This window comes from Rhodamnia argentea, chromosome 7 (assembly GCF_020921035.1).
Source record: "Rhodamnia argentea isolate NSW1041297 chromosome 7, ASM2092103v1, whole genome shotgun sequence".
NCBI classification, from domain to species: domain Eukaryota; kingdom Viridiplantae; phylum Streptophyta; class Magnoliopsida; order Myrtales; family Myrtaceae; genus Rhodamnia; species Rhodamnia argentea.
In genome coordinates, this window is record NC_063156.1 from 2,560,945 (window position 1) to 2,576,938 (window position 15,994).

A 15,994-nucleotide genomic window follows, 5' to 3' on the forward strand; every position below is an offset into this window, starting at 1 on the left:
ATTTAGTCCTAAGCAGCATTGATGTGTAACTTGCGTGTAGTTTTTCCTTTGGTACAACCTTGGAATTAATCCACAACCTAGTTTTTCAAATGTATGCTCAGATTAATGTGAAACTGTAGGTATAAGTGTCTGTGGATTTAGCAGATTCTGTAAGAGAAACTGTAGGTATAAGTGTGTGTGGATTTAGCAAATTCTGTAAGAGAAACTGTAGGTATAAGAATTCTGAAAGTTGCAACAGAAAAAAGTGTGAATTATTTGTTACACCAGCAATAAACTTACTAGAAGTCCTTAAAAAATTGCGAGCCGTTGTCGTCAACAACCTTTGTAAAGTGTGTTTTATGTTTCTTGTCCGTTAATATGTGTGTTGATGTATTGTGGCAGTAAGGAGGCTTTGCACTTGTATGCCAATTCACCTTCAATTTGGATTTTGATCATACTGATTGATTCTATGTAACCACAGAAACTGGGAACAGCTAAAAGAGAATCACTGATCAATTTTCAGGAGTAGGAAGTAAGAACCAGTTTTTGATCCTCCAAGCCTAGTTAGTGAGAGAAATTCCTAGTGATGTAGAAACACGAATGGGGAAGTTGAAATTGATTTTTGTCGGGTCTAGAGAGTGAATTTTCTATGAAAGAGCAGGAAGATGAATGAAAATAGATTCCCAAGTCTAAGAGAAACTGCAGTAGTGCAATTGACCTCGAAAATTGTTGATGATAGATGTTGGTTTACAAAGTGTCAAGCGTATGTAAGAATTTCTCGTTTCCTTACCTTGATCATATATATGTCACGATGTCCGGGATGACCAGCATTTTTGCGGTTCCAAGTTTTTGAATGAAAAGCTTTGCCCGAGTAAATTCAAGACTATACTGTAAGAAGCAAAGGCCTTGAACTCGATCAGTTCGAGATTCTTGTACCTAGACTCCAAGTCCTCTACCGGAGTCTCCGAGATCACCTATGGCGAAGTCGCAGTGTGTCCAAAATCGCACGGGTCACCGCTCCCTCTCTTTCTCAATGAGAAACACAAAACTAGCATAAACGTACATCTGACATAGCAGTAAGAAAGTGAATGGATGGATACAACTTAGTAGTACTTTCCCATTATGAATTCAGAGTGCTTATATGGCGGAACCGTGTGTGATTTACAACAGCAGTGCTGGTATGGAGGAACTACCTGTGATTTACAACATTAAACTGTATATCATCCTAACTTTTGCTATCAATTTCCAAACGTCTAAGCCTCATGCTAGGCTTCAACGAAACCGAATTGCATCTTCCTGCTGAGAAGAGGGAAAAATGGCAGCTGAAAAGTGTTCATACCATCAGATCTTAGTGTCTGACCTCTGGCCTCCTCTTTCTCAAGCTCCCAAACTTTTGGGCGACGCTAAATATAGCCGCTTTAGTCAGGAGCCCGTGGTTGAGACTAAATGCAAAGACGAGGATCCCGCCAATGAATAGAACCTTCGGTAGATTACCACCGCCCTTTGGCTTCTCCACTGCATCAGCTTTACCGACTTCGGATGCATCGTCAGACTCTTCCAAAGTCTTGACAAACTCGGGGCTAATCTTCATGTTGATCTGTGCCATGTTGGCGGGTCGCGAGAGCGGCGCCCCGGAAGCTCTAGCTTTCTGGTAGGAGCGCAAGCCGGGTTCGATCTTCTTGACCGCTCCCCACATCCCCTGCCTTATCCCGAGCTTTGCAATCTCGTTTGGGATGCCCATGTCTTCGTAATGGAAGAGCAAGACCTCACATGCTGTCCGCTGCCCATCATTCTTTCTTGACTCGACTGGACAGTACACAAACGACTTAACTCTAGGTCGCAAATGGCGGGAAAAATAGAGAGAGAGAGAGAGAGAGAGAGAGAGAGAGATAAGGATGATAGGTAACGTTGGAACAGAGAAGACAATGTACCTGCTCGAATACACCAACTTGAATAATACAAGTCCACACGCCTTGGTTTGTTGCGCCTAGGGATGGAAGGGTATTGTACGCCCTGAAATTGTGCAGAGTAACACATACCATCATTTATACGTAATCATAGAAGACAAATCACATCAACAAAAGCCAAAGAGAGCATTGGAAATTCTCTCAAGCGGCAAGAATTTTATTCCTGAATATTCGACATACAAACCAAGAACATCACTTCTCATACCTTGGTCACACAATAATATGACCTCTCGGATTCCCATATTCGGCGCCCGATGATATATTCACGATCACTGCAGAAAAAGGGGAACTGCAATCCAAACCATTCACATGAGCATCGTGCAGCTGTAAGTAATCCATAGAACTTAAAAACGAAAATATCAGAAAACAGAGAAAAGAAACGGAGAAGATTTCACCTTCCTAATCCAATGGACAACCATGGTTCCTGTGGAGGGACAATCACCTACAGTTGCTGAATAGGCAAGCATATCATCCCACTTTGACCGAAAGTCGTCATCCCAGAAGAAATCCCTCACCATCTCAGGTGTTGCATCCTCGAACACGGTTCGGCTGCGATATTGAGGAGGGCCAGTCTAAGTAATCAATTGAAGCAAAGTCAGTCAGTTGTGCAATCAATACATCGGTAGCGGCATTTAACTGACTAGGAACACACCCAAAATGTCAAGAACAAAATTCGCAAAATTTTTAACGTACTTTGGGATCTCGCCTCCAGGCTTGGTAGTTCATACTCAACGTGTAACGATCCATCATATGTACCCAAGGAGGACCTCCATCTTTCATCTCAACAAGTTGCCATAACTGCGTCAAATCCTCCTCTGACAACAAAGTGGATATTTCCGCGGCCTCTGATGTGCTGCAAGAGTTCCATTAATTTCATGAGAGGTCTGTCTATATGCTGGTAGGCCTATCCCTGCCCCATGTGCAGGGACAATGTCCGCTTCTTCACGTGGAAAGCTTATAAACAGGGTGCAACATTCGCTCATGGCGGAGAACCATTTTCAGCATCATTATGAGCAGAGTTTACGCTCCATCTCAGAGTCCATCAGAATAAATTCTGAATGGCATCAAACTTTTCTGGCTTATAACGTTTCATAGACTCATTAAAAAAAAAATCGATCAATATGTATTAACTCAGTACCACCACACGATGCCATTAACAAACTATAGCAACTGAGAAATGAAGACACGTGAAAAAATGCGATTCATGGAGTTAAATTACTGTAGACAGCGTACCTGCAATCCTCCTCAAACAGGGCAGGTGATTGAGATGTCGGTTTCTGCTTTGTGGCCGCAGCATCTGTACTACGGAAATCGAAACTCGGCCACTGCACCTTGAATGAATTCAAGCATGGGTCCGACCCAAATCCCTTCAACGGAGACATCACCGATTTCGATGGCAAGAAAGGGAAGGAAGAATCGGACTGTCCCAGGACCGAACAACTCAATTCGACCCTCCCCAAGCTCGCCCATTTGGGCTTCCATGCCCATCCGATGACAACCCCAACAAGAAAAGCAATCCAAACAGGGACCAGAAACAGCACAACATCCGCACACAACCCCAACATCTTTCGGCTTTTAAACTGTTCGATGTAATGCCTCAATCACAACCATTACAACAGGGCAAGGATAAAAGCTCCCACGGAAAGAAGAAGAACAATTCCCTGATGATACACGCCCACAAAAATGCACAAACCAAGAAGGAGAGAGAGAACAAAATATCTGCTTTATGACAGGGGCTGAGAGCAGGACTTATCCAGAGGAAGACATTAGGCAAGCGGAGGAAAAATCAAACCCCAGAAACGAAAATATCACAGGAACATCGTGAAGGGTCGGAAAAAGGGATGCGTGCCCGAGATTGCCATTGCCCAAAAAGACATGAGAGAGATGTAACATCGAGAGAGAGATGTGGACCCGGGATTAGTTCTTGGATCGGCGCCAGTCGACGTCGTGGTTTTTCGATGCGGCTTTCGCGACCAGACATTCGCCGCGGGAATTGGTGGATGGAGGAGCCGCTGTGTCCGAACAGCCGAAATAAGACTGGTCCAGAATGATTGTAGATAGGGACGCGGACGATGGAGAGAGAGAGAGAGAGAGAAGAGAGAGAGTACAAGTAACGCAGGTTCCGTTTCACGGAAAACAAATTTAAAAAATATTTTTCAAATTTTTTCGATATTAAAAATAATTGAGTAAAAAAATATTTTTCATCCATAAAAAGAATACTTTAAAAAATGAAGAAAATAATTTTCTCTTTTTCAAAAGAGCGAAATATTTTTCCTCGTTTTTCCTTGCTTGTCTCCTTCAGATTACGGTCGAGGCACGAGGTCGAGCCTCGTAAGCCTCGAGCAAGGCTTAAAAAAAGAAAATAAAAGAAAAATAAAAAGTGATATAAAAATAAAAATTTATTTTTTAAATAAAAAATAAACAAAATAAAAAAATTATTAAAAGTAGTGCACGGAGGAAAATCCAATCCGATTTTTCATGTTGAATGGTGAAAAACATTTTCCAGTTCATTTTCATATTATCATCTTCCAGGAAAATGACTTCTTCAAAAATGTTGTTCAGAAGCACTTCATTTTGCTTGAAACAAATGGAGCTGTAGTATCCATAAATTTTCATAATCATCCGAAGAGTTTAAGTGTTCTCGTTTGGAGTAATTGGAATATCAAGTTGGCTTTATCAAATTGTTACATTAGCTCAATATTTACTGTACTTGTAAAATTTTGACAATATCGATGATGGCCGAATACTAACAATATTAATAATATTGATTAGTTGAGATGAACACCTGTAAAAGTTGAATAAGAGTTTGTAATTTACTTTACTAGACATCAATATGTTTAGGTACAAATCGATAACTTATCGGCTACACATAATCCGCTTGATAGTTTTGCCAATTATCGACTATTAACTAGCGGATTTCCCAAATTATTGTCACGTATTGAGTTTTTGCTATCACAGATACTTTTGTCCGTGATTTCACATCACGAACACTTAAATAATCCCGCAAAAAGGGATTTCGGTTCAAACTATGTTTATGTTAATAGTTATCGTCGGAGTGCTATTTATACCCCCCTATCGGCAGGAAAGCACATGATCCCTCTCCCTTGTGAGTGAGCGGAGTCTAACGGCGCAGTGCTCCTGAGACGCCGGATGACTTTTATAGTTTGAGTTTATATTTTATTTGTAGCTTGAGTTTAGGCCCAAAAATAGTTATTGTAGCATATAATCAGATTCTCTTGTAATTGAAAATTGTAATAAAGAGATGGAATGTGCTAATTATAGTGGAATTATCCGTTAGATATAGCCTCTAGTTTAAGGATGAATCGAGATAAATTTTGTGTCTCGATTTTTCTTTCTCGCATTTAATCTATATTCGGTTGTGCTTATGTGCCTAATCCTAATTGATGTATGAGAAGATTCAGTAAATTAAATGTACTTGAATATAAAATGGTTAGTTCTTAACATATCAAGTATACCTAATTCAAAAGGAAATTCAGTACCTTCGACACCGTTTAGCAGCTTAATGAATTCCTGGGAATTGCTAGTTCATACGAAAAGGGTAAAAGGACACCGATAGTCCAACTTTTGTTCAATGTATAATGTTATCTACTAAAATCTCAATAGGCTCAATTAAATTCACGAAGCTTTGTCCCACATACAATTTTCACCTCTGATTTTTCAATTAGTTCAAATAAGGGTGTATAGATTTACTGTTACATAAAACACTTCGACTTATTTCTAACACACACACACACACAAAAAGTAAATAAATAAATAAAATAAACCTTTGACAACAAATGAACGAGGGCATGTAACCTCGCATATAATTTTCTTCATGATGTTTAAATTTTAGATGATATCATTTAATCTTAATGGGGAAGTGAACAATAATTTTTTATTTAATTTTAAACGAACAAGATCTTATTTTTTGGATTAATACCATGAAAAGCCCTAAATTAGTACACCTGTGTCAAATTTACTCAAAACTATTTTTTTACCGCGAAAAACTCCAAACCGGTATATCTGTGATAAATTTACCAAAAATATTTTTTGACTATCAAAAACCTTAAACTGATATATCTACGATAAATTTATCATAAACTAATTCTTTTGATCATGAAATATCCTAAATTGGTACATCTATGACAAATTTACCCTCCATTAAATTAAGTTAATATCACGAAAAATCTCAAATTGTTAAACATGTGACAAACAGAGGGTAAAAACCTTAAACTGGTGTACTCGTCAACCGCCACATACCTTCCAACTCATCAATTTGATGCTTAAATTTAACAAAGATTAACGATAGGTAAATTTTTCATAGGTTACCAATTTGAGGTAAATTTGTCACAAGTATATTAGTTTACGTTTTTTGTGGTCAAAAAATAAGTTGGGGTAAATTGCTATAAGTGTATCAGTTTGAAATTTTTTGTGATATTAATTTTTTTTTTTTTCCTGCAAGTGAAGATACTTACTCTCTCAACAAAGAGTCAAAGAGGACTAAATGGACGATAGAGCTCGAGTTGCTCATCGTGTCTCGCCTAGTCAGCAAAAGTTAGGCATCGTTGCTGAGATTTCTTGCTTACCCAAAACAATCATGCCATCTCTATTAAGGTGTTGAGTGGCGAGAAGGGGGAGAACATGTTAATTTAAACGGTCTTGGGCATCCGACATATCTTCGACGGCCTGGCTGGTACCATCTGAAGAGATCACATTGGACATCAATATGGCTAGTTGATGGCCATATTCCAGCTGGTATTTTAGAACCATAATTTTAGAGGAGGCATCACAACGAGTCAAATTTGAAAATTTCAGATATTCGATTACGAAATAAATGAATAAAGTCGGAACTTAGTTGTAAAACATTTAAAAATTGCGTAACTCGTGCACTTTGTTTGTATAGGTAGCAAAATGGGTCTAGAACCCATATATAATAGTGTGAGTCGTAAATAGACTGCCCTTACTTTTAAAAATAAGCTTAAGTGTGTTATAAATATGTTACTTATTGAGTCTCGAAAGAGTTTTAATGGATCATAAATATAGTATCTAACTGTGATTCATAATAAACAAGTCATTTTATTGTTATTGTTGTTATTTTTAATTTTTTTTCTCCTTTTTCTTTTAACTAAAATAGGAGAGGGTCGTCGGCTAACCCTTGACGGTTACAGGCGAGGGCCAATGACCCTCGCGGGCCACAAGAGGGCTTCGCGGCCGGCGAGGGTCACCAATGTCTTAATATGAAAATTTGTCCAAATTGTCTTAGTAATGTAATCTTTATAAAAATTTTATAAGAAAATAGTTTCCCTAGATTCGATAAATATGGAAGTGTTTTACCAATAGAAAAAGATTCTCCTAAATTACTTTTTTCACCGCGAAATTCTCATAAACCTTTACCGACAACAAATGTGAAAGAACTTATGGTTTTCTTTCGAGGCAAACGAATTGATCGTTCGTTCATGCTCCATTTCACCAATCTAAATTGAAGTGTTAAGGATTGATACAACATTTTTCGTATGGGATCAGATGAGAGGTTACATCCCAATTCGGAAACCGTTCCTTGATAGAAGGACGTAATTGCATATTTTTAAAACAGTTCGGTTGTATAATTGAATAAATATGAAGTGTTGGATGATTTAGCAATATACAAACCCTCGATTAGAAGTGTAATTATTGATATCCCGGAATCATGGAGCGATGGTTATAGTCAACGCGGGTTCTCTGAGTTTCTCTAAAGCGACAGCCGACGGCCGGGCGGCTGTGAGCAACCCACAATTCCTGACGGACGGTGACGGTCGTCTCCTTCCGCCATTTCTTTCTCCTTCTACAGCTCCATCGTCATCGTCATCGTCATCCTAAAATGCTCTGCTCCGTCCCGACCGACCGGTCCGGCTCGAACTGGCTGGACCGCCTCCGGTCCACCAAGGGCTTCCCCGCCGGCGACGGCCTCGACCTCGATCACTTCCTCGCCAATCCCCAAAACCCTACCCCTCCGACTCCTCCGGCCTCCGATCCATCCACTTCCGAGTCGATTCACTCGGTCCAAAGTCAAATCACCACCCAAAACGGCGCGCACTCGGTGCGGGCTCAAAACCCTGGCGACGAGAAGGACTGGTACGGCATTATGACGGGCGTCCTGTCGGAGCTCTTCATCATGGGCGACGGCGAGGGGCAGATTGCGAGGAAGAGCTCCAGGAAGCAGCCGAACCCTAGGTTCTTCCCCAATTCCAGGAACTGCGACGCTAGCGCGGGGGAGAAGATCTCCGATTGCGCCGCGGCGGCAGCGAGAGGAGAGAATGCGGGGTGGAGGACGCCGTCAGCAGATTTGGAGAGCGACGCGGTGGACAGGACGGCGAGGGGAGCGGATGTGGACGGGGAAGAGGAGGAGGAGGAGGAGAAGGAGAGCGGGGATAATAAGGATTTGGTTGGGTACTCGAGGAGCGAAGTGACGGTGATCGACACGAGCTGTGAGTTGTGGAAGTTCGAGAAGGTGTTGTACCGGAGGAAGAATGTATGGAAGGTCAGGGACAGGAAGGGTAAGGTGAGGAGCAGCATTGGGAGGAAGAAGAGGAAATTAGGGGGTGGAAGTGAGGATGGGAATGTGGGTGGGAAGAAGAAACTCAAAGTTTCGGGTTTTGAGGTTGATGAATCGAATGAGGTAATTGTTGGGATTTTAGTCTCTGTGTTCACCATTGTTTATACTTTCTTTAGTTGCTTGTGCAAATAGTCATCATGTGCTGAGTAAGTAGCATAACTAAGCATTTATATGCGGTTTTTACTTCGTGGAGTCGATAACTAGTGTGTCATGAATCTTCCTTGTATGGTGGATGGAGATGCTTTCTCCAGCAGAACCCATCCTTTAACAACTCTTTGCATAGTATGGTAGTGTTCCAAAGTTTGTTGGCTGACTGGAAACACTGCGTGTCGACTTAATGTCGAATCTGGAGTTTGTGTATTGGAAGTTTAAATGGTTCTTTTGATGAATGCACTGCATGACTGAATGCAGGTCTCTGCTTTTATGGGTATCTATGAAAGGTCTTAGTCCAGTTAATATCGCCTGTGGTATCATGTAGCGCTACTTCTGTAACACCCTGTGTTCTATCCTCTTCCATTCTTACGGGTTCTTCCGATTAAGCAAATGAAGATTTAACTAATTAAGAATCTAATCTTTGAGCTGAGTTTATAATCTTGTGCTGAGAGAATCAGCTCCTCTCTCAAAGCTTTCCCTGCTTCAAGTATAGTGCCTTAGATGCAGTATTTTTTGATACGTTTGATAGCTCCATCTTATGCAGATGATTTTTTTATTTTGTTAAAGAAAAAAAGAAAGAAAATTATGCAGATGATTTTTCTCCCAGAAAAAAAAAAAAAAAAAAAGAACATGAGAAAGGTTGTGTTGGTTAGGAATGAAACACTGCCATAGTAGATACTGTCTTGATGCTTGTTTGTTCAGGTTCCATCAGATAGTGGATGTCTACTTTGCTTCTAGATTTATCAGCTGTACTAGGGTACTATTTGGCTCAAAATTTTCGTGGGGATATCATGCTTATGTAGTTAAATTGGAAAATAGTTTGTCTGTTCAATAATTCCTTGGAACAATTTAGAGCATTATAGATGCAGTTAGTTCAAGGAAAACTTGTTCCAGGACTTCACTGGTTCATTCTGGATTGTAATCCGTCTTTATCCTGGATGTTCGCCCACTCAGAAACCCGTCATAATACTTTTCCCCCCTTTCTACAGAATAGTAATCAGTCTTCTTCTTCAATCTGTGGAGGTTTTCATTCCTAACTTCATCAGTCTTAAATTGGCAACTGAAAACAATAAACTGATGTTCCCTTTATTTGTTTCTTCCTTTTGGATGGTGACTACATAGTTGTTTCGTTGTTTCATATTTATGCATGAGATTTTGTCATTTGTGTGAAATTATGGGGCCAATGTGTTTGTCTAGACGACAATAGGTGACTGAGCTGCAGCATCTTCTCTCCTCTGAGTTCCTATGATATCATATGTTCTGAGAAAGAGCAGCAACTCGTTGTAGCAAACGACAACGGGTAACAAATGCTCTAACTATTAAGTGTGTTTGCAGGAACAGAATATAGAAAATGGCAAAGCAGACACCTCCAAGGAGCTGGCTGATGACCTCGATAAATCCTCAAAGACAAGGCAAGTGCATTGGACATATTGATGTGCCGCGTTAAGTGGTTGGCACAATGCTTCATTGCTGCTTAACCTGTGAATTTGTTTTGAGTTTCCTTGTGGATGATTTGCAGGTTCCACCTCCAATTTTGTGAGTCCCCCAGGAAGCGGAGGACCGGGGGCTCATCTGTTGTACTTATCAAGGGCATTCCCACAGCCAAGAGTAAGAATGCGAAATTGTCTAAGAGTCATATCAAGCCTTCCCAATGTAAATTGTGAGGCTAGATAAAACTGCATATCTAGAATTGGGTAGTGGAAATGCTTTGTGTTAATTGTAGATTGCAATTGGATAGTGATGATTAACATGTAAAGCTCAATTCAAATGTAAGCAGAGTGAGCTCAATTTACAAAATTTTTCAATTTTGGCGAGGTCTCTAGATTGGCGGTGTCTCCTGTGAAATTGTCCGTCCTAACTCCAAAGCAGCAGTAGCTTTGTCTTTAGAAATTGTTTTGAAGAACTTGAAACACTGTACCTTCCGGCAAAATTCGCTGCAAAGACACCTCTTGTTCAAGTGAAATTAACATGCATCACAAATCACTATCATGGTCGAGGCATTGTTCACACTTGAAGGTGACAAGAATGGTGTAATTGAGGGTGCTGATCTGGTCGGCGCCCACTTGGCGATTGCCACCATCGATTGAAAGGGATCTGTTGGTCAATCGGATGTGGTCGTCCTCTGCAGATGTCAATGTCTTCCTTTCGATGAATAATGCTGTTAGGAGTTCTATCGATCGTGTCCCAATATGAAGCGTGAGACCAAATCCCTTAAAAGTAGGCTGGCAAAGACAAGCGATTCTCATGTCAATGAGATTGTAATTTTACTCGGTGAATATGTTTTCTACAGGTAAACTAGTTGAAGGGAAGAAGCTGATGTCAAAAACTTATTCCCGGGCTTTTCTAACATCTAGGCCTTTATAAATTATCTGCCCATCTAATTCCAATAGAGGCATTTCATGGCCATCAAGTTTCTGTGCGTCGTCCGGGTTCAGCGAGAGGTGGCGGCTGGGGCGGATTGCACTTGCCTAAGCCCCGACGAGGGATGTCTGCATCCTCACTATGGTTGGGTGCTGGGGGCGCCATATTGGCCATGACAGCATCTTCCCCTTGCCACTCTCTCTCGTTTGTCTGGTTTCATGGAAAGAATTTACTTATTTAATATCTTCGAAATGTTTATTCTGCAATATATTCTTTGAGAAATTTATAATTGCCAAGCAGGATGCCACATTTTATGGAATATATTGCAAAAGTTTGGGAACCGTCGGTGCCTCAGTTCCATATTTGAAAGGTCAAGAGAAAAGGACGAATTCATGGCCGAAGGGATGAGTTCAACTAGCGACTTTCTTTAGATGATATTATGATGGTTCCCACGTCCGGCATATTTGTTTCGAGAGATAGTTATTCTATACCACTCAGGCCTAAAGTTTCGAGATTAATGGACCCATTAGTTTAGCTCCACTTAAATGTTCAATAAATCTCAACCGTTAAAAGATTCGTTTACGAGGTGAATTGAATTTGTGGCCTCGCAAAAGAATGGATGAGCCAATCACCCTCGTGTCAAAATGTTATTTATCATAAAATTAACACACTTATATATACACAACTAGTTAGTGTGCAGCGTACACCGCATGAAATTAAAACGACCATCGTATTTACGTGAGATCCGATAAGACCCGTTCATGGTCGGATCTTGGGCAAGTTGTTCCCAACCAGGCCCTGCTCAAAGTTCTAAAAACGCCCGCCATTAGCTCCAGCCTCTAGCCTCTTGTCATCTCCATCCATCCGTCGTTCCGGGGGACGCACTGCACAGAGAGCTGCAATTGACTGCTCTCTCTCTCCCGCTCGGGCTCATGTTGACGAGTCCTCGACCTCCTGCTTTCTTTCTCCACTCGCAGTACTCGCTACCTTCAGCTTCAGTCCCTCACTCCGCAGCAATCTCTTCCCCCAAGTCGTCCCTTTTGCTGAATTCGGGTCTGCCGTCCAGAATCGGATTGAGAGCGCCATTACTTCATGTGCAATGCCGCTGCGTCAACTCATCACCTAATGTCGAGTTCGAATCGGGTGAGTGACTCTCAGAGACAATTTATCAAACAGTTCATGTTCTTGAACGAAATTTCAGTATCTGATCGAACTCCTTGTTAAAGTCTTGCCTTTTCAGGGGCGTTCCATGTGTTATTTCAAGAACTCGGGCTCAATGAAAAAGACACCGAATCTCTCGTGACCAGGGACCCGGGTTTGAGGCTGAAATCTATCCGATCGTTGCGGGCTCGTGTCGCCTCTTTGAAATCTGTGGGAATCAGTGGCCCTGAGCTCTGCCATTTGGTTGCGAAATGCCCTTCGGTGTTGGCAGCAGATGAAATCGATCCCTTTATACTATTCGTGCGCGACAATTTAGATGGAAAGGTTGACCCGGCGCAGCTCAAGCGTCTCTTTATGTCAACAGAGCCGCGATTCCTAGTCGGATTCGATGAAAAGGTTAATTTGCTGATTGACGGTGGGATTCCTAGAGAAAAGATCGTTCATGTTCTCAACAATGTGAATTTGACGAAGGCTTTATGTTTTAAGCCGTTTGAAGAAATTGAAAGGCTCGTTCATTTCTTGAGCCGCTATGGTGGGGTTGAGGTGATTGTGAGGCATCCCCCCATTCTTAACTTTGATATGGACGGCCAGTTGATTCCGAGAGTGGAGTTTCTCCTAGAACTTAGCGGAGGAGATGAGGACGCCACCGGGGCTGTGTTGCGCAAACTGCCTACCTTTTTGAAATACCGTGTGGAACACGTGGAAAGCCATGTAGAGTTGTTGAGGTCATTTGCGGGATTAGATGATCAAGAAATATTCAGGATCATTCTCGTGTTTCCTAACATTGTTAGCGCGAGCAGGGAGAGGAAATTGCGTCCCAGAATTAGTTTTCTCAAGGAATGTGGTCTGGACTCTACTGAGATTTTCAAGTTCTTGACAAAAGCCCCTTTGTTTTTGGGTCTATCTTTTGAGGGGAACATTGCTTATAAGCTTGGTTTTTTGGTGAAAATTGGTCACAAGTACAGAACCAAGGAATTCGCAGTTGCAATAGGCGCTGTGACTAGGACAAGTTGTGAGAATATGCAGAAGGTGATTGAGCTCTTCTTGAGTTACGGGTTTTCCTGTGAAGACGTGCTTCTCATGAGTAAGAAGCATCCTCAGATACTTCAATATAATCCTGATTCTCTGGAGGAGAAAGTGGAATATTTGGTAGGGGAGATGGGACGCGACCTTGAGGAGCTATTGGATTTCCCTGCATTCCTGGGTTATAAACTGGATAGTAGAATTAAGCATAGATATGAGGTGAAGAAGAAGATTATAGGTGAAGGAATGTCGATCAACAAGCTGCTGAGTGTTTCGTCCGAGAGATTTGGAAAGAAGAAGCTAAAAGAGCTGGTGCACGAAGCCAAAAAATTATAGGATTGCTAAATTTCATCTGCAGAAGTTCATGGACAAATTGATGGAAATTGTGCTGAGTTTCTCAAAGCTTTATGAATTCAAGGTTTTTGCTTTTTCAATCAGGTGAAATTCTAGCTGTGACTTCCTTAGGTGAAGATAGAAAGTCATTTTTTTTTCTTCATCCCTACACTTGCAAAGCCATTACGGAGTTTGAAGAAAATGGTTGGCCCATACCCAGTTGAATGAAATGACTGAGTATGCTCCATTTTAAGGTCAAAACAACAAGAAAAGTGGCTGATCTTTGTATTTATGCAACAGTCAATTACAAAGGAAATCCACCTTGAGTAGATAGCAATGTTCCTTTGGTTGCTCTCACATGTTTCTGTTTTTTAGTCCTGAAATTTCGAAAGACGTGTGCTGACACTGAAAAATAATCTTGTCAATGTGCATGAGGCATCAAGACCTGGTTGCCTTTGTCTTGCAATTCAGGATAGATTTCCTACTTATTGGACAAGGACGGCCAGAATCAGTGATTTAACGTGATCAAAAGGCATATACGATCCAGAGTCATTTCACCAATACAAACTACAATATATAATTATCTAATATCATTTCTCTCCGTTTCGTTCTTTGATTAAATTACATCGTTTTATAAGTGTTATGACTGTGAGTTCAGGATTACCTCGGAGGACACGTTCATCATCAACAAAACCGAGGATCAATCATCCTCAAGAGATCTACAAACGCATGGCATTCATATATGACAGGTACCATTGGCTACTTTATACTTTCTCCTGTGTGACTTAACCATACTGCTCTGATGGTGGAATATGACCATGGCGATGTAAGAAATCCTATACCTGCGAAATTGCAGTAATTATCGAATGCTGCAAACTCATCAGATTCATGGCTGGACGTTGATATTCCTAGTACATGGCCTCATTCTACTGCGTTTCTCAAGTATTATCCTGAGTCTGGTTATCCTGCATTGCATTTCTACATTCTGTATATAGATGTCATTGCAGAAGAAATTTAGAACAAGACTTTCTCATGCATGCTGTCATGGTTTCATGGTACTACATCGAAACTGCTGTACTGTGTTGTGACATGAAAAAACAAAAAACAAAAAAAACAAAAAAAAAAACTAATTTTGATTTTCTGCCAGAGTGAACTGGAAATAAAGTGAGAATTTTTCTTGACCCACCTCTTTTTCTACTCTGATTGTGTATGAATTCGCAACTGTATTTCAGTCTGCGATAGTTGTATTTCTGCAGGTTATTGGATTCATGATTTTAATACATTTGAGAGTCGAAAACAAATATGAAATCACTACAAACAAGAACAAGTCAGTGGATTTATCTAAAGAGTACCGAAATTATTGTTCCATTCGGAAGTGACAAATCACTGGACTTGCAAACTACGGTTTCATGGTATTGCGTCAAAGCTGATGTGCTATGTCGTGACGCGGAGAAGAAGTTTCAAGGCAAGCTAGTTTTTATCTTTGATCTTGTTCGTCAAAGCTATTCATCAATTTTCCAATGATGGTGACTCGTGCGATGAAGAAGGATCATCCAAAGGCAATAACTTCGTTTTCTGTTCCGTTGACTGACTGGTTATACTAGACATGTTCCGTTGACTGACTGGTTCATCCCATCTTTTGTCCATCTTCTTGTACCGTGGCTCTCCTCCGGACACCAAGCAATTCTTTCCCAATTTCTCTTTGCACAAGGACGAAGGGAGACATGATCAGTGCAAGTGATGACTACTGATGCCGCGTCGAGTAATCCGCACTGTGTCTCTTCACCCTGTGATGACATTCGCAGTATAAGTTACCCGTTTCGACTAAAGAACGATTCGAAAAGATGCGGCGAACCGAAGTACGAAAGATAATCGCATCGTTCTATTCTATCATGATGGTTGGTTTTATGTGCAATCTATCAAATCTGACACCCACCAAATCAGATTGATCGACAATGGGCTGCAAAATGATAAATGCTCGTCTCTCTGCTGCCATTCATGGGGTTGTATAACTTCATGTACGATTTCTGTCCAAACAACCCGTACAACATTTACGATGAAATTATATTTGTCATGTGAATTTTCCGTTCTATATCTATGTCGGTTCTTGCATCGAGGGGTTGTACTCTTAAAACACATCATCCATTCGGAACTTGTATGCTCTGCCCAGTCTGACGGCATCGGAAGTTAGGAATTTTTGCACCGTCTGCTGTTGGACGTGGGTATCGCAGGATCTCGTGCCTCCTAAGCCGATTAATAGTGGCTCCTACGACTCCGAGCTAATCCATAGCATGATGGCCTTTGGATTTGTTCTCGAATACTCTAGTCCAGCAGCTTGGGATTCGTTCTATCGCTACTTTGGTTTCTATCGCCGCTTTGATTTCCTTAACTACTTTGATTCCTATAGACCGCGTATGTATGGCAT

The 15,994-nt window shown here is 41.1% G+C and overlaps 3 protein-coding genes and 1 long non-coding RNA gene across 7 annotated transcripts; 2 read left to right on the forward strand and 2 right to left on the reverse strand.

Annotated features, from left to right (window-relative positions):
- Positions 1-918: 918 nt before the first annotated feature.
- LOC115754272 lies at positions 919-15,334 on the reverse strand. The gene is made up of 3 exons (XR_004016967.2): positions 15,176-15,334; positions 15,101-15,144; positions 919-929 (listed from the first exon to the last, which is right to left on the reverse strand). It is a non-coding gene; the product is annotated as an uncharacterized LOC115754272 (long non-coding RNA).
- LOC115754263 lies at positions 1,072-4,007 on the reverse strand. The gene is made up of 6 exons (XM_030693230.2): positions 3,189-4,007; positions 2,640-2,805; positions 2,342-2,518; positions 2,152-2,235; positions 1,911-1,992; positions 1,072-1,785 (listed from the first exon to the last, which is right to left on the reverse strand). Exons 1-6 carry the CDS (start codon positions 3,509-3,511, stop codon positions 1,328-1,330), a joined length of 1,290 nt encoding a protein of 429 aa, XP_030549090.1. The 5' UTR covers positions 3,512-4,007; the 3' UTR covers positions 1,072-1,327.
- Positions 7,609-11,172, forward strand: LOC115754265. Of its 4 annotated transcripts, none has more exons than XM_030693235.2 (4): positions 7,609-8,601; positions 10,033-10,103; positions 10,211-10,299; positions 10,982-11,172. In XM_030693235.2, the coding sequence occupies exons 1-4, from the start codon at positions 7,804-7,806 to the stop codon at positions 11,053-11,055; spliced, it is 1,032 nt and encodes a 343-aa protein (XP_030549095.2). In that variant the 5' UTR covers positions 7,609-7,803; the 3' UTR covers positions 11,056-11,172. The 4 variants fall into 4 exon arrangements, with proteins under 4 accessions (XP_030549095.2, XP_030549094.2, XP_048137949.1 ...); XM_030693234.2 differs by having other exon boundaries at positions 7,611-8,601; positions 10,027-10,103; positions 10,982-11,171; XM_048281992.1 differs by lacking the exons at positions 10,033-10,103; positions 10,211-10,299; positions 10,982-11,172 and adding an exon at positions 8,710-8,800 and having other exon boundaries at positions 7,611-8,651.
- On the forward strand, positions 11,754-13,915 carry LOC115754262 (transcription termination factor MTERF8, chloroplastic-like). The gene is made up of 2 exons (XM_030693229.2): positions 11,754-12,195; positions 12,293-13,915. Exons 1-2 carry the CDS (start codon positions 11,985-11,987, stop codon positions 13,570-13,572), a joined length of 1,491 nt encoding a protein of 496 aa, XP_030549089.1. The 5' UTR covers positions 11,754-11,984; the 3' UTR covers positions 13,573-13,915.
- Positions 15,335-15,994: the final 660 nt, after the last annotated feature.